Source organism: Emys orbicularis, chromosome 1, assembly GCF_028017835.1.
Source record: "Emys orbicularis isolate rEmyOrb1 chromosome 1, rEmyOrb1.hap1, whole genome shotgun sequence".
Lineage (NCBI taxonomy): Eukaryota > Metazoa > Chordata > Testudines > Emydidae > Emys > Emys orbicularis.
The window spans coordinates 252,315,311-252,340,404 of NC_088683.1; the positions used below are offsets into that span (position 1 = coordinate 252,315,311).

General features: G+C 41.5%; 1 protein-coding gene across 1 annotated transcript; it reads left to right on the forward strand.

The window, feature by feature from the left end:
* The first annotated feature begins 22,991 nt into the window (after positions 1-22,991).
* Positions 22,992-24,290, forward strand: POU3F3 (POU class 3 homeobox 3). The gene has a single exon (XM_065419258.1). The coding sequence runs from the start codon at positions 22,992-22,994 to the stop codon at positions 24,288-24,290; it is 1,299 nt and encodes a 432-aa protein (XP_065275330.1).
* Positions 24,291-25,094: the final 804 nt, after the last annotated feature.

Consider the following 25,094-nt stretch of genomic DNA (forward strand, 5'->3'; position numbering starts at 1 on the left):
ATGTCATGGTAACAGGGTCCAGACCTTACTCATCACAGACCTTCCCTCCTGGTTTTATATTTCAGAAAAAGGTTCCTTTTCCATAATAAATAATAATAATACCTGGCACTTTCTAAAGGTGGGTATGAATTATTATTCCCATTTTACAGATAGAGAAACAGGCACAGAGAGATTACATGACCTCTGTAAAATTTACAAATGTTTGAGGCCTGATTCTCCTCTCACTTGCACTAGTTTTACATTGGCACAACTCCAGAGATTTCACTGGAGTTACTCCTGACTTATACCAGTACAAGCGAGAACAGAATCAAGGCCAATATTTCCATTCCTCTTCCTAGGAATCTCTGTGTTGCTCACTCTCTCCACTCCATTCCGCGTACCCAAACACAATCAAACCACATCCTGTATCATGCTGCACTTCAACACAATCTCACCCTAACCTGGACCTGGCTGGGACTTCTCCCTGCCATTTATAAACATGCCAAAAACTGATGGGAATTGCATTCTAGTAATACCGCAACAACTTTCCTTTTATAATCCCACAGGTCTAAATCCTATAATTGGACCCTCCTGGGCAGACCCCCATTGGGTTCTGTCCAGACTCAGAGTTCTGCACACATAGATATACCTGCAGGACTGGGGCTTTAGAATCTCTCAGAGATGTTTGTTAACTTAATCCTATATACCCACTAAGGCATAAGTATTTATTACTGGGCTTTACAAACAGTAGCTAATTCAACACACACAGCAGCGATGACCCTCATTATTTTAGTTTCTATGCTGAATAGCTAACAAATAAAAACTTCTTGTCAGTGACACAAGATTTTTTTAATTTATAAAATGCACCAAATTATCAAAATTCAAGGTTAGTGAACAAAAATTGAAGATGGAATGCAATGATACAGATGGAGCAAATCGTGCTCAGGATTACATCTAACCTAAATCACAGAGGAGCAGATTGTACAAATTACCCATGGTCCTGAGCTAGGAGATTATGCAAATCTGCTCTTCACCCCAAGGAGTTTTTGGAGGGATTGTCTCAAGAGGGGGACAATTTTCCCCCCGGCTTCCTAGAACAGTGAGGCAATTCATCACCACGGCAGGGCCGCCCAGAGGGGGGGGCAAGTGGGGCAATTTGCCCCGGGCCCCGCAGGGGCCCCCATGAGAATATAGTATTCTATAATATTGCAACTTTTTTTTATGGAAGGGGCCCCCAAAATTGCTTTGCCCCAGGCCCCCTGAATCCTCTGGGTGGCCCTGCACCACGGGACGCTGCAGAGTGTGCTCCTCTCTCTGCAGCTAGCAGTTATGGCATGGTCTCACCCCTTGTAGGGAAATTTGTACCCCCAGGGACTCATAGCAAGAACTCTGAGTAAAGGGATTGTAACTGCCCCTAATTCTTGCTCCGGGAATGCAAGGGCTTCTCGTGCCCTTCCACCCTCCAGCCAGCACACCAAGGGCCAGGGACAATCTAGCCCTGATGAAGGCAAGTATGTCACACACCAGGGACTTGTGTGGTCTAACTGTAGAAAATCTACTACCCATTTGGCTCTACCATCAGCACATAACTAGCCACACAGCCCTCTACTCACTTAACAGGTTGCTCGCACTGTGCTGTGTTCTCACTGAGCATTCCCAAATATTGGCTGATCCAAAGCCCATAGAAGTCAATGAGAAGGTTCCCAGTTACTTCAATGGGCTTTGGATCAGGCTGTAGATCCTTAGTAGCAAGTGTGTGAGTATGTAATTTGGATATGGCTGTGATTTCACACTGTCTTTGCTCATGGGATCTGACCACACTGGTGAACTATAGCTAGCTTGCCCACTGCTTTTATTTTCATTGCCGGGCACTGCACATGGAGTTGTCTCCAATTTACCAGTGAGCTACAAGTGGAGTAAGTGGCTGACAGTCATGGGTGTTTGGCTTCTGTACACACTTAGCCAGAGTAAGATTTGACCTACTAGCTGTGAAAAAGCAGCTCATGTCACATGTGCTGCAAAACCCAGCCAGAATAGACTGAAGTTTAATCGTGGCAATGTTAACCTACAAAAAAGAGAACAAAAAGTTAAACTGCTTAGTATAAGGTGCTGCATGTCCCAAACATCAAGGAGGGGGGGAAAGAATTCAGCACATTAGAAATGTAAAGCTTTTGATTTGCTTTTTCTTTCCACAGAGACGAAGGTCCAAACCAACAGTGCTCCCACTCATTATGACACCCTAGCATGAATCCTATGAGTAGAACTTCTGATTTTTGGTTTTAACTAATAAACACGATAAAACTCCCATGATACAAGAAAAAAAGAAAAATCAGTGTTTATCCAATAAACACCAGAAAAACACCGGAAATGGTTACTTGTGTCTAAGGGCTTGTTCATGGAGTGGTAATGTGCACTCTGGGGGTGGGATGTCCAAAGCGCACTAAGATGTTGTGCATTAATTGGGCTGTGTACACCCCGCTGGTGTGTACTAAAGGTTACATGTCAGCAATAGTGCTTTTGGAAATAATACTACATTAAAACACACTAGGGGACATTACAAAGAGATTACTCATTACAGTATCATGGAACTTCAAACAGCTCCAGTCCACAGCTCCAGTCCACTGTTGTGTTGTGGATGTCACGTTGCTTGTAGGTACGCCTTCTGTTTTGGGGGATTTATTAATTTCATTTTTGATTATTTATTTTTAGCAATTTTTGAGGTTTATGTAGAAGTCCAAAAATCGGAGGTTTTCAGAGGTTCCTCTTCCTATATACTGAACTGAGTAATGTATATAGTGTATATAATGTATATACATTAGTCATTACAGTATATAGAAAGAGGAAAGCCCAAAAACCTAATTTTGGGACTTCTACATAAAACTCAAAAATTGCTAGAAATAAACCCTGAAATATTAAATTAATAAACCCCCAAAAACAAAATCCATACCTATGAGCAACATGACATCCACCCCAGAACACTGGGGTGGACTGGAGCTGCCTGAAGGAGACAGGTTTCAATTTCATGATAGAGATGTTGCCAGTAGAATGTATGCTACTGTGTCAGAACACATCGGGGCTAGTGATCAGCAGTGAGTCGAGACTACAGGGCCTATAGAAAACTAAAAGACAAGTAAATGTGATATATGCTGAAATATCCCTTTTGTAAGGGTAAATTATCAGTGCATTCTTAGGCAGCCTGTGGGGAGGGATAGCTCAGTGGTTTGAGCATTGGCCTGCTAAACCTAGGGTTGTGAGTTTAATCCTTAAGTGGGCTACTTAGGGATCTGGGGTAAAAATCTGCCTGGGGATTGGCCCTGCTTTGAGCAGGCGGTTGGACTAGCTGACCTCCTGAGGTCCCTTCCAACCCTGGTATTCTATGATCCATTCATAATTGTGGCCACTGTGCAACCAGTTCACATCATAGTGCTGAAAACTTCCTCTTTAGCATTATTCTAACATCTTTTTGTTGGTTAATAAAGTCAAGGAAGAGTTTAAACCAATAGTTTTCTTGTTTCCAATAACTTGGTGGCCTCTTCTTTATGTACCCTGTGTATTAGACAAATATAGTTAATAGCAGCCAGACCTGATTGGCTGACATCTGTTTCTTTACAGGATTTATATTTGCCAAGTAGCCGGACAGCAATATCCATTTAGTATTCATGGAAAGTACTTACAGAACAATAATGACAATAATTGCTTCTGATTCTTGTGTTTACAACACTGCCAAAGTATCATTAGGGCCTTATTTATGGATAATAATGCTTATTAATCACAATTATTTGAATTTTGGAATGTATTAGATTAATATTCTTTTGTATTTCAGTTCTGTACTAATGCTGTGAAAGGCATTTATTGCGTGCAACTCATTGGGAATGCTTATTTTGGAAAAGTAAATCATCTGAGCAATTTTCAGGTAATAGATAAAGAAATGATGTGCATATCACAGTGAGCACAGTGAGCAATGGATACCACTACTAAAATCAGCACCTGTGGACTAAAATCAGGGACAGACTCTGAAAAGAAAATACTCTGAAAGGGATACTGATATTACTGGTTAGTTTGCTTTTAGAAATCCTATTGAATAGAATGCTTTTTATTGTTTTGAATAAATATTTTCTTTTTTGTCTGTCTTTAAACTCAAACTTTAGTAATATATACTATACTGGGGGAGAGTTTCTGCATAAATTCTAAGATTCATGGACACTTGAAAGGTTGCTAACATAGGAAGTATAGTATAAGAAAGACTTAATTTTGGATGTAAATAATTTCAGCTTTTATAAATCAGTGTCTGATAGTGCTGGAATAATATGATGAAATGAAAGCGTAAGAGGAAATGACAGTTGTAACAAGAGAAAACGTAACCCTAAATCTAAATATCAGCTGCCATATATTCATATTCTCCTTTTGTCCTTCTGTAGTACTTACAATTCTGAAAAAACACCAAAGCTACTGTAGTACCAAACTCTCGGATTTTTGGTGTGCGGCCAGCTCCATAAATTTGCATTTAAACAAATAAAATCCAGAACAGTGTCGTATGTCTTTTTTTCCTGAGATGGTTCTTCAAGCATAATTTAAAGAGGCACTGTCAACTTAAAAATCACATTTTGGTCTGATTTTTTTTCCCCTGACTGTTGATGTAACACTTATGATTACTATCACTGAAAAAGATTACAGAAACTATCTTCCTATATTTTATTCAGTTTATTTACTTTGTGCTTTTTGTAGCAATTTGTGCATAGTCAGCTTAACCTGTGTAGTAGGTCACTTCCCTCTGTTTGTGTGATTCTTTTATTCAGCACCCAAAAACATTTTTAAAATAACTGTAAAAGCACAAAACTAGGGAAATTGGGAGGAACACTTAGGTCTGGTGAAGTACCTGAAACTACACTTAACTCATATATTTAATATTTATATAAGCTGACAGTGTCCCTTTAAAATGTAAGTATTTCACCTATTAATATTTTGGCTGGCTTTACGAAATATATTTATAAAACACATGCATATAGGTTTACCGAGAATTTCAAAGCATTAAGCAACAGTCCATGCTGTATATAGCTGGATCACTATTAGAAGAATCAAAGATATTTTTAAAATATTTTATAAGAGTTGAGCCCAAGTAGCAAAGATCAGGCCCAGATCTGGAGTGAAGTTTTACTAAGTTCAGTTCCCAAAGAACTATCCCACTGTTCAGAGGAGGGAGCAGGTCTGTAGTTTTAAGGCCTGGTATTATCCTTTGCTTAACCCATTGTTATAGACATAAAGGAAGTTCAGATCCAAATTAATAGCTGGGTTTCCCCAAATTTTGGGATGTTTGGCTGAGGGGCTTTGACTAGGCCCATCCCTAATTTCTACTCATCAATATCTGACAAAAATTGTTTCAAACATTGATCATGTTACTGAAGGTCTTTGACTAATGATCAATCACCCTTTTTAGTTCTTCTGATTCTACTGTACTAAACAAAATTCCATAATGTCAGCATTTGAATGTTACATGATTAATTACAATGGTACAGTACGTGACATCATCTCTTCCTCACTCTTATTTATTGCCCCCCTACAGAAAGTTTAGACTGGTGGTTAGAATTCAGTTTATTACACTCAGAAATTTGTCCTTCCTAAGGAGGCCCAGAAAATATACTTCTTAGTATTTCCAAATCATAGCACAAAATCTGTGGAAGAATATAATACTAAGATCTTAACTTGTGTAACCTAAAATGGCAGCATTGAAAGCATAACTCACCATATGCAGCTTCCAGTCTCCCTGTATTTAATTGTATTAAAGTATTTGTAGCACTGATATCACTTTTTTTTTTCAAAATGTTCTTAGTGTTTTAGGGATTGTTCCTACTCTCCCTACTGTAAATGGCAAAACTACCAACAGTTATACATGGAATTATAGTACCGGCACTTACATCATTGGGAGCAATAAAGAACCTTTGTGCATGGGGTAAGGTGATTGTTTTGAGGGAGAGGGTGTTATACTACTGCTTTCTTCAATATTCAGTATTCCTTTTATCCCGAACATCCGCTACAGAAAGAAACCTAAATTCCAAACAACAATCTTTAGCCCAGATTTTCAAACCAGCACACCAAAATCTAGGTTCCTTAATCCATATTTAATTTCCCGTGGCCTGGTTTTCAGAACTGCTGAGCTCCCACAAATCCCACTAAAGTCAAAGGCAGCTGTAAGTGCTCAGCACCTTTGAAAATCAGGCCACTTGCATTTAGGTGGGTTCCTAAATATAGATTTAGGAGCACCCAAGTTTGAAAATGTTGGCCTTAATGCACAATATGAGGACCTAATCCTGCAAACTCTTACTCACATAATCAATGAGACAACTCATCTGAGTAAGAGTTTGCAGGACCAGATCTCAAAATAGTGCTAAACTGTAAACTGCAAACCTACCTGCTTACATTAACAGTGGGACTGCTACAGGTTAAACTTTAGGATTTAAGGGTACTGAAAATCTAAGACCAATGTAGAACAGTTTTGTCTGAGTAATTTGTTCTCTAATAGTATTATTGCAACTACGATACATAAAGGAACATTTCAACATGAAGCTAGAAAAGACCTAGCCACATAAGTAAGTTTGAAAATAACCTTTTTTTCTTGCTTTATTTTACTTACTATATTTCTCAGTGAAACTATATTGTGTCTGCCTGTCTTTAGTGTAGGCTTTATTGTCAAATTGTAATTCTTTTTGCTTTCAAACTGCATGATTATTCTGTATTTATCCCTCCAGATACATAATGTGACCATTTCTCTTCCTTATTTTTATATCATTTATAGCTACTATCGTTTTGAATTCATAGCCCCACTTCATTAATTGGCTTGATATAAAGGCTTCTTTTACATATTTGAATGAAATTTTTGCTCAGCAAATTACATCTCTATATAAAACAACATCTTTATTAAACTGTAAGAAAAAATTAGGAATAAAAATAAAACCATACGTCACCATCTGATATTCTATCAACCAAAAAGTACACTCTTGTCTACATCTAAATATCCCTGTAGGTGTTATATAATTTTAATACATTCTATATATTTTGTATTTTTTTTCTCTGTTGTAGCATGTCTGATTTCTTTAATTCCAAATTTTTAAAAAATGTTAAGGCACCAACCATGGGAGTAGATTTAGTATGATTTTCATTATAAGTTCAATAATTATCCTTTAAGCATGACATGAATATCCCATTGTTTTAAAAAGTTTCTTCTGGAATAAACAATCATGATTCATATTGGTATAACAAAATTTAAAACAAAAAAAAGTTGAAACGAAAATGTGTTTTTATAGAAAAGAAATTCACGTTTAAACAAACATGGAGGAAAGGGCAAAACTGTTTAACAATGGATTTTTTTTCTATCAGAACAGATTAGAATTTGAAATCTCAATAGCAAGATTTAAAAAGAGATTGGACATTTATATAGAGAAGACAACACCAGATAGAGTTATCATAATTAATAACAAAAAAAATTGGAAGAGATATTAAACATCGTGAGTCAGGGCTTTAGCCCATCTCTAACTAGTAAAGTTCAGGAAGAGACCTAATGTGGGGGTAGATTAACCCACATCTGCCTATCACAAGGTTCATCCACTTTCCTCTGAAGCATCTGGTTGACCCGTCAGAGACAAGATATTGGACTATATGGACCTTTGGTCTGATCCAGTATGGCAATTCCTATGTTTTTCTGTCCCTAATGGGAACTTCAGTATTTCCTAATTCTTGTCAGTGTCTTGTATAATTTGTAAGGTAGAAAAATTCTCACAATCATCTGGATCCAACACCACTTTCTGATCTCTAACTCTTTGAAAAAGCTTAACCCTGCATTCCTTACTTAGAGGCAAATTCTGCTTGCCTTAGTTGTTGAAGCCAAAGAGAATTTTGCTTGATTAAAGTGAGCAGGATCTGGCCCTCATTTTTCATGCTGGAATAATTGTTATTGACTTAACTGGGATCACAATATGGCACTCAGACCTTACTCCAGCAAACTTCTCATAGATTTGAATGAGAAGAAGATATGGCCTTCATGCCAACCACATTATAACCCCACTGCAGTCAATGGCATTTATGTCAGAGTGAGGACTGAGAGACAGATCCTGCTCATTTTATTCAGGCAAAACTCCCATTGGCTTCAAAAAATACAGTAAGCAGAATGTGGCCCTAGGCAAGGAACATTGGGTTTAGCTTTAGCTTTAGCTCATTTGTGCCAGATCAAAACCAGAAAGTGTTGAAGTCAAAAGGAGCTTTGCATGAAGAAGGACTGAGGGCCATGTCTTCATCCCACTGAAAACATTCAATGGGACCACAATTTGGAGTTGGAATGCAGAATTTGACCCTAATACAATCCTGCCAATAGCTTTTATTGTGATAATTTTAATATTGTAGTATTTTTTAAAAAATCCAATGCCAAATGTTACATGATTTGCTTTAAGCAAAAGCAAGTATATTGTACAGATTACTATTCTAATCTGCATTAATTTTAAAACCAAATATGATTATTGTTGTGTTATCTGTCTTCATGTTTTCTATAAATGTCCCTTTATGGTTTTGTTTTTAGTATGTATAAAAAAATGCAAGAATTATGGAATATGTCAATTCACTTCATCTCATTAATCAGCTACTTGATAATGTTTTTCTTGCAATATAGTGGAAAGTAAAACGAAGGTTCTTTTTTATAACGTCCAAAATTAAATTCCTATTCCACAATGTTTATATTTCATGTGCAAAATTACCTGATATGTTTAGATATCTGACTTCAGTTCTTTAATAAATTGCTTCATTGGCAAAATGTTGCATTTAAAATTTAGAATCTAAAATGAACTACTTATGTTTTCTTGATATGAAACAATTTTTAAGTTCACAGTAATTTTACATATGACGCATTTAAAATATTAATATTTCACATGTATTATTCACTGACTTCCAGGTGTCATAGCAAGTTAGTGACTCTTCATATTTCAAAGGAAGAATTGTTTCTTTTTTCAATACTAATGTTCTATTAATTCACTTTGTAATATCACTCCAGTTCAGGCAAACAGAATTGCACTAAATTACTTATGCCAAAAATCATGCTGAAGTTGCTGACATTATATAAAATTTCATTTTCCATTACTATTTTATATGGTCTTATCTTGTTAGTGTCTTTTTCAAGTGCAATACATGGCCCTCATTAGTTAGTTTTAGAAACACAGGTATATACATGAACATTTATATGTTGAGATGAGAGTGCATGTGGATATATATTATACATTCTATCAGTTAAGTAGATTTTACAGAGTGAAACTTCCAGTAAATTACATGTAAATATTCTTTATGAACATGCTGGTCTAATTTACAGTTTCTTTGGTGGAGCATCAACAGATCCAGTTACTGTTGTTTTTTCAGTAACTTAGTGTGATTTTCTGTTCCAGCATGTGTTTTAAAATATATAAAAGGCAAATCAACTGAGAACTTTCCTGTTATAAAGGCCTAAAGGCAAACAGCTTCCTCATCAAGTCCAAAGAAAGACAAAAATTCTGGATGTGAACAGAGAACCTATTTATGACCCTGTAACATTCATATTCTTCATATAAAGATCACATGGCTACATAACTATCCCCAAAGATATGGTGGAAAACATACCTGGAGATGCTGAAAAGCTTTAATCAGTGAATCAGCAAATAATTATCAAATGCCCTTCAGCAGTGAGATAATTACAAAGCACTGGATCCAGAATAGTGAACAGTAGTGAAATTACTTATAAATAAATGTAAAGATCTAAAAATATACATGGCTAGTTGTCTAACCAACTCTTTTTGAATGTCATCAAAATCAAACCTTGCTGTAGGTAGGAATGCAGTTCCAAGGTTATTCATAACTAATCTTCAAGGAAGACATATTAATATATATATTTTATGTATATGCTCTGAACTTTCAGTTTTGCTACATTGTTTAGTATAGTACAGGTAAGGTCTCCCATATTGGTTTAATTTCTGCCATGTTTTCAATTTGGAATTTAATAAATCTGAACATTTAAAAAAAAAACACTTGATCCAAATATTTTAAAATAAACAAATAAACCCCTTCTCCTTTGTGAGCACAACAAAACGATTTGGATGACAGTAAGACAGTAAACAACATGAGAGTCTCTGGGTCTGTAGTATGGAACAGTCTTCTATTTCTATCAATTCTTCAGACGCCAGGATTTTGACATATAAACTAGACCCCCAACTCCAAATTAACAACAGAAGTAAGACACCATCATATAGACATACAAAGTCAAATGCTCTCTTTTCTGTCTAGCCCACCTAAAATATTAAAAGAGCCAGAACAAAGCAAGTGCACATCAAGCTAGAACCAATTAAGGAAACGAAATGTATTTACAAACACACAGGGAGACAGTGGGAGACACACACACAGAACTTACTGAGCATACTGGAAGGGATGGATTTTCTCCCCCAGTGATACCTACCTTAGGAGTGCTCGCAGGAAGGCACTGGGTTAAAGTGTAATCCCCTTTGATATTTTTGATCCAGTTTCACGCGGAGTAGCGGGGGGAGGGAGAGGAAGTAAAGAGAGTGCAAGAGAAAAATCAAACTTGGGTACCAAATTATAGATCAGTTAGTGGCGGAGGGGGGGGTGAAAAGACATAATTAGTGACAGAGTCTGGACACCCCACGCCTCCCCCCGCACTGGGGGCTGACTGAGTGGGCAAGGGAGGCAGGGCGGTGAGCCAGGCGAGCTGGAGCGGTGCAGGGCTACCCCACCCCCTTCCCACCCCTCAGCCTTAGCGCAAAGCTACAGCGCGGCGGCGGAGGAGAAGCTGCAGCTACCTGGGAGCAGGCGGAGCCGTCGTGCGCAGCGCGGGGCTGGGCGAGCCGGAGGGGCCGGCCCGGGGGAAGGGAGACGAGGGTTGCCGCCAGTCGCTCCGCGCGGCCAGCCGGTCCCCTGGGTGCCGCAGGCGGGCGGCGCTCGGCTGCCGGAGGGGAGAGGGAGCCGCGCAGGGGCGGGGGAGCGGGGCTGTGGGTGTGCGCGCACCCCGGGGGCTGCTGCTGCTCCCTCCTTCAGCCTCCCCCCGCCCGCTCTGCCTCTCTCGCCACGGCCAGCGGCTCCCGTTTGGCAGCGGAGAGGAGCGGGACTCGGCAGTCGTCCGCACCCCCCCCCCCCCCAGCGCCCGCCCCAGTCCTAAGGAGGTGCACTAAAAAGCGGGGAGGAAGGGGCTGGGGGGGGGCGATTGGGCTCCTGCAACTGCACCAGCCCAAGTGGGAGCCAAGGCTGGAGAATCGATTGCGTCATTTAGGGGGGGTTCCCCCCCTTTTTCCTCCCCGAGCCGGATTGATCTACCTGCCAGTCTGTGCAGCTCTCCCCATCCAGGTGCCGCTGCTGCGCCGGTGTCAGTCCGTCCGCAGGGCTCGGGCGGGGGGAGTGGGGACCCCGCGCGGTAGGTGGCTCGGGCGGGGGGGGGGGGGAGCAGCAGCCAGCCCTTGTCTTGCGAGGCTCCGGGAAGGGTCAGGCCGAGCCGATGAAAGCAATTAAGACACATCTGCTGTGTTTGCCTTTCCGCCGTCCTCCTCCCGCCTCGCGCCCGTGTGAGCCGTGAAAAGCTGCCAGCTGACGGGCGGCTTCGCTGCTACAGGATCGCTTGAGCCGCGGTGGATCCCGCAGCAGCACATTTTGTCCGTGCAGCTTGGCTTCAACGCACCCCGGCAGACTAAAAAAAAAAAGGAATTCATTGGTGCTTGGAGGTTGCTATTTTAATTGCAGAGTTGTTGTTGTTTTTTTGTTTGTTTGTATGTTTTTTCAAAAAGTTGCCCGTGTGCTGGAGAGGGGGAAGGATGCTCCCAGATCCATCTCCTGGTGCCCAAGGCGTGTGTTGAAAGTGCTAGCCGTCCACTTTTGCATTGCACGGTGGGGTTCATTGAGCCCACTGTCGTTTCTCCTACTTCAGCTACAAACAAACTTTTTTTCTGCAGAGAGGAAGTAGCTGAGGCTGAGAACCTGAAGGTAGTGAATCCCTAGCGGCTTCTCTCGAGCTGCACTGACCCCAGCACACAGGCGAAGGAGCGGTCTGCAGGGCCTGTTTATAACTGACAGACAGTGAAGCATGCCGTACATTTTAGACAAAATAACAGCCTCGGGAACAATTCCCCTCCCTCCACCAATGGCTGCTTATTCCGGCATTGTTTCCTTCTGTAACTGATCCTCTCTAAGAATGTTTAAACTCAGCTTCAACCATTCAAGTCTTTTTTTCCCCATAGTGTCAATATTAAAAGTGTACATTTCCCCTAATGAGATGCAGATCATGAGAATCTATTATTGGGGCCCATTTTGACTTCAGATATATGAGAGAGAAAATCCACTACCTAAATGAGTTTATTATATCGATTCTGTAGGGTAATAACCTTTGGATGTTGCAAATAGTAGGGGGTGTTTTGTTTTTCATATGGTATATAGTGATGAGTCTGTCAGACTATACACTGCTTGATCTTTTATATATATAATATACAATATTTCATACACACACGCTGATGATACCTTAAGTGTTTGAGGGTGGGGGACACAATATCTTATACATTTGAAGTTTTTATCAGGCAGAGCAGATTACTTTAAGCGTTCAATTTCTCAGCGATCCAATTTTATTAGGATTTACTATCATTTGTGTTGTGCATCCCTGGGGAAATAATGCTTTGATTAATGTAATCCTGGGCTGGGATCCGCCGCATGCCCCTCTCCCAGGAGAAGAGCCCTGTTTGACAAACAAAAACAGAGCAGCAACTATTGCAATCTGCACTCACCTTTAGAAGGCACAAAAAATCCACCCCTCTCTCGAATACAATAGCAGCATTTCAAAACAATGTGAACTCTTATTAATTTACTCTGAATGCTCCTGATTCAGTGTGGGCTGTCCAGTCCAGCCCTCAACCTCAAAGACAGCCCAACGTATGCTGCTCTGTTCCCCACAGAGAAGCAAAAGCATCTCTGGGAAGCCTAGTGCCTCTCTGTAGATCTGCCTCTCCTTGGTCTCTCAACATTTCTGCCTCTTTGTTTCCCACTGCAGGGCTTGCTGCAAACTGTTTTCAACTCTCCTCATTCAATCCAGCAGCCAGAGGCCTATGAAGCTCTGTCATTTCATGAGATTCAGTCACACATACCTGAAGCCATATATACCTCTCAAACCGGGGCAATGGTAAGCAAACCACAACAAAGTGCTCTAAGCAGTTCAAAGGGGAGGTAGTGGGGCCCCAGAAAACAGCCTTGTACAAAAGATCTTGTTAAATAAGAAGGAAACATTCCACCTTTGTTATTGTTTAAATATCTAGATTTTTTTTCTTTTGTTTTGGAAAGTGCTTTTCTCCCCCAATGCGGAGCAATATACTTTTAAAAGGCCTAATGAAATAAGCAAACCAAGATCAGAACTAAACCTGCTTTCCCTTCCTTTATAACAGTAGGTGAACTGGCCTGTAGTCCCCCCACATCCTGAAGCACATTATGGGCAGCTGAAATGGTAGTGCAGTGTTTATCTTATTCCACCATAACAAAGCAGGTCTCATGGTGCCTGAAGAGGAGATCCAGTGACAAAGGAGGGCTCTGGCTGCGGTTTTGCCACTTTATTCAAAGTCTGGATTAATAAATCCAGGCTACGGAGGAGGGCTCTCAAGCCTGAAGATAGGGGATGCGATTTGCACCAGGGTTTTCAATAAGATGCCAGCATCTCTCTCATGTTTACCCAATGACCGCATTACAGTGACTCAGCATTTACGGTTTCTCTAGGTGTTTTTTTCCCCCCCACTTCTTTTCTTTCCTGGTGAAAAACGATGCAATTACATTTCTGCATGCTGATCTGAGCGTTCGAATAACAAGCTTTAAACGCGTTATCAGACGCTTGTTAAAGGGAGTGGGGGTGCTGAGCGAAGAGAGAAATGCTGCATTTTTTAGAAAGAATTTTAAATTAAAAGCAGCTATAGAAAGAGATCGGCTGCAGCTCCGCTTCAATCAATGCACCGAGGCAGATTAGGAGAAAGTCTCAGTCAAAAAGCGTAAATCACGCAAGGGAAAAGTTAGTTAGAATTCATTCCTGTCTTTTGCGAGTATAAAATGACTTTCCTATGTGGGATTCACTCAGTTTGCCTCACATCCCCCCCTTCCACAGTATAAAATTGTTCTTTACATTTTATTTTTAAAAAGTGGATCTTTAATAAACCACTGTTTGTGGGCGTGTTTGTTTGATCATTTCAACCAAACAGTATAAAAGGCCCAAAACTCACCATTGCTACTATTGTTATGATAGGTTCCTTGCTTCAGAGATTGCAAAATTGTAGTGGGAAGTATACAAATCCATGTTAGGAGCTCAGGATCTCCTCCTTCACAGCCCCATCAAGCAACAAGAATTTTTAAAAAGTAGGATCAGAGGGTTGAATTTAGGGAGGAGGTTGCAAAGAAATGATGAACGATGTTAACTTTTGACTGTAGGAGTCATGATAGAGTTGAGTGTAGCTTCAGGGAAATAAATCATTTAATCCCAGAGCTACTGAAGTCCCCTTTTCAAACATTTTGAGGCTTGAAATCATACTGCTGTAAAAGCGACTGAGTACTTAAAAGTATCAAACATCAAGAAATGTAGATATATTAGGAATGGATCCAAAATGAGAAAAAATAACCACGCGATCATGAAAATATCAACCAGATTATATCTCCCAAGGAAAACAACAACAACAACAACAGCATCAGCAAAAATGTAGCTCTTGCATTCACTAAAGGAGAATAGACAGCATGTGCATGTTTGTGTGAAATGCCAAAAAGAGCAGCCTTAAGCTTGACCTACTGCAATCTGCACTGAGCTCCTCAGACAATAGACAAGTTCAAATGTCAAAAAATCTAATAATAAAAAACAGAGCTGCCAAACTGCACGAACTGTTTTCTGGTGTACCACAATTATTCACCCTCTTATCCACTAAGAGACTGCCAGTCTTATGCGCGTAAAAGAAAATCTATGTAATGCATATAGATTTTTTTAAAATGTGAAACGCGATTGAGATGGCCAGCAAGCAAATCAGAATGTCTAATGAAAGCAAGGCTAAGGTTTCCACAGCCTTTGAAAGACGCTAACTTGTAAATCCTTTTTTATGTTGCTACATGAACAATTATTCTTATAAATAAAAATCTACATGTTTAAGGAGCTAGGTTGTAACTATCTATCCGGAGAATTTTAAGGGAGGTGGTGACATTAAGTTTCATATGCAATGTGTCTACATGGAACTCAAGCCAGCAGATAGATTATTCTGTTCATTTGAGAACTTTCATTACTATGCATGTTAGGTGCACCCTAAACACAATAGAGTGTATAATATCAGAAATGTGCTGTTCTAAACGTACCTATATTTTCAAATATATCTTAATTGTATGTGTAGTACTGTGTTATATTACTAATTTATTACAGAATCAGAAATTATTTATTACCCTAAACAATAAATAAGGTTCATACTGGAACCTTCACAATTAAATGTATGGATAAAAGATCATCCTGCCTATTGTGTATCTCCTTGTTACTGTAAGCCTTTAGAAGTAATATGTATATTTTCCTCTTTTCTCCAGATTGGCTGGTGTAATATCTCTTGTTCAGCTATCAACGCTTATATGAACTACTATATGGGTAAGGTTTAAAAACAGAGCAAATCACATTATCCAGGAATGCTACAAATCTGGAATCCAGTCAACTCCACCTTTTCATCTGACTGCTGTATTATAAAGGAAAACATTTTACATATAGCATACTGTATATGTAGCATGTCTTTGTTTAACATTTTAATTTGTAAATGCTAATTAGGCAGTTGCTCTCCACAATTATATTATTACACACCTAATCATTCTCGAATATAAGTAGATGAATACTAAATACAGTAAATAGCCACTTTGTATTTCCCAATACCTCGGCACTGTTCTTCATTTTGCAAATGAGTCTTTCCGGACAAAATAATAATAATAAAAAAAAACTCTTTGTAGCTTTGTTTTAATTGTCCTGGTACTTAAGGCATAAACGTGGCGGTCACATCCAAATAATATCTGTAACAGACAGCATGGAAAGTAACTCTATCAAATTAACTTGTTGCTCGTTTTAAGTATTAATGTTTTCTATTTGCTTTTATTCGCTTCTACGTATACAGACAGTGAGTCATACAGGAATAAGACTGAGGAGTTGACCTACTAGAATTGTTTTCTTGGACTATAAATTCAAGTTGCATTTGAGGTAGACAAAAGACAAAGCACGAACTGCACTAAAATGCAATATTTTTCAAATATGGGATATTAACCATTACTGGCCTCTCTAAACTCAAAATCCCGTGGTCATAGGTCCAAAAACTGTTTGATAAACAATGGTAAATCCAAGATTATGTGGTGACGCTTGTGAAGAAAATTGCACTCTAGATATGTACCCTAATAGTCTTGGAAATAGTCGTTGCTTTCTTTGGCAAATGCGGTAAGGTGGGAAGTTTTAGTCATGTAAATATCTCCATGTATTTTCAGTCATGTTCAATACACGGCAAGGCTTAACTCAGTTGTAAAAGTGAAGGCATGTGAACACTTTGCACATGGCAAAAAAGAGAAATGTCTATTTTTTCATTGTTTCTTTTGCTGTTTACTTCTCTCTATTATGTTTTTGACCAGTGACTTAGCTTTCCACCAGATACCACATTTATGGGCAATACTATTTCCAGGATTTAATTGGTCTTTATATTGTAAAGACAAAGAATAAAACTTGCAGTCACACTGAAACTGACGAAGTTCTAGTTGGAGAGAACAACCTGTCTTTACCGCCTGGCAGAGATTGTTATGGTTATGCATTAAACGTGCGCTTGCCCCACCAGCGCTCCCTGGCACTTCCCCTTTTACAGGTGTTTAGCTGGTGCTAAAGGAATGTTAACTTGCTGGTGTGCATATAGATATACAGATAGACCTTCATAAGAATAAACATATGTACTTATCAATAAAATCACAGAAGTAAATTACTTACTTATGTGTCCCATGCAGCCACCTAGAAAAATAAGTAACAGGAATGGGCTCCTTGAGCAATATGTTAAGACTATGTACAATATGTTTGCAAAACGACAGAAAATCTGAGCAGACACCGAAGTTAAGATTATTTTATGTCTGTAAATATCTACAACTGGAACTTCTTGTGTAGTTTTTGCATGTGTTTAGTGACACGGACTTCAGATGATCTAGATTGTTAACATAATGTTATTTTATAGCTACATTCGAGATAGTGAAGTAATTGAAAGAGAGTGAGTGGCTACTTTATTGGGAACATTGCAGATACTTCTGAAGGTTTAAAATGGCAATTAAATATTACATGATGTAAGACACCCTGGATTCTCTTTGTTGTATCTGCAGCGGTTTAAAAGCTTTATTTGGACAAAGTCTGTGTGATACATTAAGTTACCCTGAAATGATGTTTTTATTTATTTAACTGATTTCACTTACTTGGAGGTCTTAGCTCACTTTAAGATAATGCACCAAATTAACAACTTTTAGGATGGCTTTTTAACTATTAGTCAAACTGTAAAGCCCAATGTAGAATCTTGTGTTTCTATCTTAGCGGTGTGACAGTTCTATTTGGACTTAAGTCTGTTGTATTTTTAGGACATAAATTTACTCTAGCCTCTTTATCCACCCCACGAGTTCACTATTTTGATGTCACCATTTATATAACTATATAAAATATCATAGACACATATAGTTTGGAGAGGGCATTTGTTCCTCTGACAACTCTGGAGGAATAGAATTGTTGTTCAATGTAGTAGCGTTTTACTCACCAGGTTCTGAGTCGCATCAGTGCGCCCCCTGCTGACCATCAGTGCTCTCACTGAGCACTTCAAAAGTTTATTTTGTTCTGCAAACCGTATTATATAAAATTAACGACAACCAATAAAATTATCTTATATGTTTCAACTGTAAAAGTCCAAAACAAAATAAAGCTAGTTTTAGTGAAGCTAGAAAGCTCTGGTTTGGCTTCGTTCTCTTTGGCTGAACGAGGGTCCTTTTATCTAAAGCCCAGTGCACAAACATATAGCTTAATGTGACTAGTGTTCTTCCTTTTATTTCTTTCTCTATGGCAACCAATATGTTCTGCTCAGAAATGTTCCCCCATCAAGGAAACAAATGATCTTGAGGGAGCAGCTCTATACGGCATCTGTTCCAATGGAGAACACAGAGTTAACCCCAGTCAAAAGAGACGCTGAGACCGTCATCAAGAAGTGGAAAATGAGCGATTCTTCTCCCCCAAAATTGAAACCTATACCTCCCTAGTTTTACAAGTTATTTTATTGATTTGAGTATCGACCGTTTCCAAAGAAGTAACTAATTCTAGGGAATTACAATGATCACGAGCTGTTGTGTATCCAAAAGAGCAAAAGAGTGCAAATAAAATAAAATTAAAATTAAAATAAATGAAAGTAATGCAATGGATATTTAAGCCTGGGTAAAGTTTTCAGTAGGAGTATCTGGCCTACTAATTTCACCTTACATTATTTATCACATTATTTATCACACTCACCTAAACGCTGTAAAAGAGTTTCAGATCATTAGACTATACCTCTCAATTAGATGGGAATTCAGGGAAAGTGGATCTAGGGACAAGGAAAACTGTCAGAAATGAGAAACAAAGTGAAATCTGGTTTGTAATGCTCAAGCCACAATCTCCTTTGAGAATAAAATGAAGGGATGTCCTGGTTAGTTTTGATTGATTATACTCTTTCTGATGGACTTTCACTACAGAGCTCTAGATGTTGTGCTTAACCGTCTGTTCCCTAGTTACAATATTAACCCTGTGTGTGCACCATAGCTCTCCTCCTCCTTCTCCTCTTCATCTTCCTCCCCCAGCACCAGACTGGTTTATTTCACTCCCCAGCTCTCAGCAGGTGTCCACTTCTCTACTTTTTGCCTTGCCCCTCAGCACACTACTGCTGTTCAAAGCTGATTTTCCCCAGTCATCGGAAGAGATTCTCCTGAAGAAACATTTGAAAACAATAAATATTTATAATCCTTCACACTTTAGAATCCATAATATTTTCTAGGGCTTTTTTCCCCCCTGAGTGCTACAATAATTAACAGTGCCCAGAAAAGTGAAGTAGTAACCAGAAGACTTTCCAGTACTAAAGAATTGCTTTACTGCCTTGAGCTTTAGAATGAGCTTTTTATGTAATATTTCACTAAGGCGTTTTTTTGTTTGGGGGGTGGGAGGGCGCTGGTGATTTTTTTTTCATTAGGCTTGCTTCCTTCCAGAGAGTTGCCATGGGTTCCCTGTCTTTTCCTAAGCTTTTAAAAATAGATTCACAGGACTTTAAATAAAACAAAAATAGAGAAAAAAATTAAAAATACTTACCGACCAGACTTCCAGGATTTAGAGGGCTTTTTTAAAATTTTGTAATTTTTTTTGTTTTAATAAGGTGACAGGGGAAAAACCATGTTCTCAACTCCAGCGAAACGATCCATGCTAAGATTTTCCTTTGCACTGACTCCACTAAGCCCAGCTCTCCACTTGTCTATTATTTTCACCAAAATATATGAAAATTTATGCAAATGAAAATCAGCACTAACTGTTCTCCCCTTGTTATACTTTGGATTTTTTTTCCAGACAAAACAATCACACTCTGCAAGGGAGGGGGTGGGCGAGAGTTGAGGAACTAAGTTGTTGTTGGCTGTTGTTTTTTGTTTTGTTTTTTGTTTTTTTTTTTTAATAAAACACAAAACTCCAACACAAGCTTATTTTTTGTTGTGCGTGTGTACAATATTTTTAGGATTTTTTAAAGAATGTAGATCTGTTTGCAGAGGCGCTATCACGTTTCATCAGGCCACCTGAGACGGCTTTTGAAAGCGTGTACTGTGAAATTCATAGCAGTAATTTAGACAAAATCCTCACTGTATATTAATGAAAGACGGCCCCATGGCACCGTTCCTATCCTCCCCATTCAGTGTAAACAAAACCACGAGACTCACTCGGTTTTTGAGCCTGATCCAAGCAAAATCGGCTGGAAAGGAAAACATGGGGTTCTGGCACTGACTATTCAAACGTCTGCACCTGGAGATCTCAGATTTATTCAATGAAATCTGTGTTAGATCTTTTATACATATAAAATGAAACCTTTGGAGGACGCATGGGAACAAAAAAAATCGTTACGTTTAGGGTTTAGTTACCATTACTCTTCAGATCTGTATACTTCACATTAATGGTTTTTCTAAACCTACCTAAGATGGTATCTTTCACCATGCAAGCAAGGACCTGGACAGGGTCCTAAATAAATTCTGCTAGTCTACAGTTAATCTTCAAATCACGCAAATGCTGCATACTTGCTATTGGGGATGTAGTCTGTGCTGGAAGATGAATTCAACTAGCTGAATTTTGTGGGGAAATTATCAACTGAAAAAGGGGAGCGTTATGTTTCACATTTTAATGTAAACATAATGCATTTTTCTATCCATAGGCGCGCGCACACACACTATATGTGTATATGCATTATACATGACGGATAGGTAGCCTGTATGGATTACACAACACAAACACAATCATTAGTAAAGATGTGTTCCTTGAATGTCCGAATTGTGTTATTTCATTGGAAATCCCCGAGGAGTGTTCAATTTGCCCTTGTTTTGGTTGCCACTTTCTCTTTTTTCTTGGTTCACTGAGGTTGCCTGTGTGCAGCGTTTCCGCTTGGTCGCATCTCTCTCTCTCTCTCTCTCTCCTTCTCCTTCCCCCGCCCCCCTTAACTCTTTCAGCTGGACTAGAAATAATAAAACGTTTCATACAACCAGATCGGTTTCCTGCGAAATACCAGCGTTTGCAGAATAATAAATATATTCCCCAATATATATAATGGGGAAAAAGCCATATATATATATATATATATATATATATATATATATATATATATATATATATATATATATATATATATACTGATATACGTATATCAGTAGGAAATGGGGACGGGATTGTTTGGTGGATCTAGAGCAGGATTCAATTTGGATTTTTTTATGATGAGGATTCAGGTTTAACATATTTTATAATAATGCACGTGGTCAGCAGCTTGAGCTGTTCTATGTGGTAAAGGCATTTTATTGTGCATCCTCTCAAATATTGTTGATATTAAACAGTTCGGTGCAGCTATCCATATAAGTGTCCCAAGACATATGAGCTGCATTCTAGTTCCCATACATACAGGGGAACTCAGAAACTAAAACAAAGAAGCGTGTGGCTGATTGCATGTAATTAAGAGAATAACTTGCCATGTTAGCTTCAGTCTAAGATCTGGTAAAGGATCATGACGGTGGAGGCTGGCCAAAAACCTCAGTAAATCTTAAAAAGATATTAGCTCCCGTACTTTGCCTTTCTGACATATGCAGAGAGAGATAAATGGAATACAAAACTTTGAAACAGAACAGGACGCTTCCTTCTGTAGGTGATGACTGTTTGATTTATGTAGACTGTAGCCTATATACAATGGCTGCTTACAGATGATGGGAATTATTCGCCCATGAGGAGACTCATGTGCATACAAGTAAAATAAATGCATTATTAGATAGTGTTTTTCTCTCTTCCCCTCATCTTTCTTTTCATTCCTTCCCTCTCCCCCCGCCCCCCCCCCATGCCCAAGGGGTTTTTATTCTCCCTCTCTCCCCCTCCCCCACATACCCAAGTTGCTCTGTGGTGGGAGAACTCAGATTTATCCGCTGGGCGTTAAGAGTTAAGACGTTGAGGGGAGAAGAAGAGGAGGGGCCGGGAAGGGAGCGGGGGGTGAGTGGGGGGGCAGATTTCCAGCTTCTACGCCACTTTGCCTAAATTAAAAAGCAACCAATCGGAACGGCCGGAAGGGGGGGCCTCGCGTCCGGAGCCAGTCATTCTGGCTCTGTCAATCACGCAGCGGGTCTCCAATCAGCGGGGGCCCTCGCGCTCGACTTCCTTGTATTTGGGAAAGTGTGGTGGTGGTGGTGGTGCGCGCGCTCGGCGGAGGGTAAACATTCGGCAGTCCCCGCGCTGTGAGGGAGGGACGGAGAGAGAGAGAGAGAGAGAGAGAGCTGTCAGGGAGAGCGAGCCGGTGGGGACGAGCCGCGCTGCTCTCCTCCCAGCACCACCCGGGCACGCTCTGCAAGCCTGGCAGCAGCCAACTTCCCCCACTGGAGTTAGTGTACCAAGGAGCCCCTAGATGCACACACACATACGCACACCTCTCTGCCCAGGCGCTCCTCCTCCCGCAGCCCGCTGCTGGAATTAACCACCAACCTTGCAAGGGAAGGAGAACCGTCTTTCAACCTCCCTCCTTTTTTCTTTTCTTTTTCTTTTTTTTAAACTGCCCAAAAGGGAGGCAGGGGGGAGGGAAGATGTCTCACCCAGCCCGTGTCTCCAGCGAGAAGGCTCCAAAGGGACTTGCGTTTCAAAGGGGACAAAGTGCTCCTGCGAGAGCCCAACTTTGAGACATGCAGCAGCAGCATCCCCAGCACCGCCGCCACCATCCTCAGCCCAGGAAGTTTTCCTAGGACACCGACCAAACTTGGCAAGAGAAGAGGAGGAGGAGGAGGCGAGAGCCAGGAGCCGAGCAGGGAGAGAGCGAAACGAGGGAGCGCGAGAGAAAAGCCACCCGCGCGCACAAAACCTTCGAGGAGGAAGGGGAAGAAAAAGTTTCGCTCCGGCAGGGGCAGGCTGCGAGGGCGAGATGTGCTCCTGAGGGAGTGACGGGGAGAAGGAGAAGGGGGCTCGTCGTTGTGTCCCCCCCTCTCCCCTGTTTTTGAGCTTTGATTTTTTTTTTTTTTTTTTTTTTTTTTGGTCTTCCTGCAAAAAGAAGCAGCCCGGGCGTTAACAGGTGAACGGAGCTCACGGGAGATCGGGGCCAAAAGCCAAAGCGGCTGGTGAGGAGGCGAGCCCCGGTTCCTGCGGAGCAGCGCGAGTTCCCGGGAGAGGGTGTTGACAAAGGGAGCCGAAGAGCCCCCAGTTGTGCGGATTGGTGGCACGCCAGCAGGCAGGGGGGTGGGGGAGCGGAATGGCCACCGCGGCTTCTAACCCTTACCTACCCAGCAACAGCATCCTGTCCGCCGGCTCCATCGTGCACTCGGACTCGGGAGGAGGGGGCATGCAGCCGGGCAGCGTCGCCGTCACCTCGGTCTCCGGCGGCTACCGGGGCGACCCCTCCGTCAAAATGGTCCAAAGTGACTTCATGCAGGGAGCAATGGCTGCTAGCAACGGCGGCCATATGCTGAGCCATGCCCACCAGTGGGTGACAGCCCTGCCTCATGCAGCCGCCGCTGCCGCCGCCGCCGCAGCCGCCGCCGTGGAAGCCGGCTCGCCCTGGTCCACCAGCCCGGTGGGGATGAGCGGCAGCCCCCAGCAGCAGCAGCAGCAGCAGCCCGATGTGAAAGGCAACTCCGGCCGAGACGACCTGCACGGCGGCACGGCGCTGCACCACAGGCCACCCCACCTGGGTCCCCCACACCAGGGCCACCCGGGCGCTTGGGGAGCCACCACCGCCGCCCACCTCCCGTCCATGGCCGGGGGACAGCAGCAGCAATCGCTCATCTATTCCCAGCCGGGGGGGTTCACGGTGAACGGGATGCTGAGCCCTCCCCCTGGCAGTCAGAGCTTAGTGCACCCGGGACTGGTGAGGGGAGACACGCCAGAGCTGGGGGATCACCCCAGCCACCACCATCACCACCACCACCAGCATCAGCACCACCAGCAGCACCACGGCGGGGTCAACAGCCATGACCCCCACTCGGATGAGGACACGCCGACCTCGGATGACCTGGAGCAGTTCGCCAAGCAGTTCAAGCAGCGGCGGATAAAGCTGGGCTTCACGCAGGCAGATGTGGGCTTGGCCCTGGGCACCCTGTACGGGAACGTCTTCTCCCAGACCACCATCTGCAGGTTTGAGGCTCTGCAGCTCAGCTTCAAGAACATGTGCAAGCTCAAGCCTTTGTTGAACAAGTGGCTGGAGGAAGCCGACTCCTCCACGGGCAGCCCCACTAGCATCGACAAGATCGCAGCCCAGGGCAGGAAGAGGAAGAAGCGGACCTCCATCGAGGTGAGTGTCAAGGGGGCCTTGGAGAGTCACTTTCTGAAATGCCCCAAGCCCTCCGCCCAGGAGATTACGAACCTAGCGGACAGTCTGCAGCTGGAAAAGGAGGTGGTCAGGGTTTGGTTTTGCAATCGGAGGCAAAAAGAGAAAAGGATGACCCCCCCGGGGATCCAGCAGCAGACCCCCGACGATGTCTACTCCCAGGTCGGCAACGTGAACTCCGACACGCCGCCCCCACACCATGGACTGCAAACAAGTGTGCAGTGAGAGTCACAACAGTAAGGGAAAGGAAGAGAGGCGAGAAAGGGAAAGGGGGAGGGGGACCGACAACAACACCACACATACAAAAATCCAGACTTGTTTCGACTATCTATCTATCTATCTATCTATCTATAGACTATATATATCTATATATACATAGGTATAGATATAGATAGCTATATGAAACGTTTGAAAAGGTCGATCCGAGCGCTAGCATTTATATTGTGGTGGGGAGGGGGTGGAGATACATAATGCACCAAAACTGCAGATGTTTTTTCTTTCTTTTTTTCTTCTTTTTTTTTGGTAAACATTTCTAAATTATCCCCTATTTCAGCGATGAACAGCACCCACCCCTTCTCTCCCTTTACGCCCTCCCCCCAAAAAAATGCCCCCCTAAAAGGGCTCTCTTATATGAATCACGGAAACTTTTTTCTCTCACACACACTTTTCTTTTTTTATGGGAGCAATCAAAAAAAGGGAAGCAGAAGCAAAATCATCTGCCTGGTCGGAGGGTGCCTGCTGCATTCCAGGACCCTGTTTTTCTTGGCCAAACCACATCATTTTGGTGCAAGATATCAATTCTGGGGGTGGGGGGAGTATCCTGCAAATTGAAAAGGGTCACTTTCTCTAGGGGAAAAAAAGGGAAATATGCACACTGCACTAAACACAAGCAGACTGTATAGGGAAGCATATATATATATATATATATATATATATATAGGAATAAATACCCGCATACCGAAAGCTGACCCTGAAAAAGGGGGGGAGGGACAGACACCGTGAGAAAAAAAGAGGAGAGATTGTTGGTCC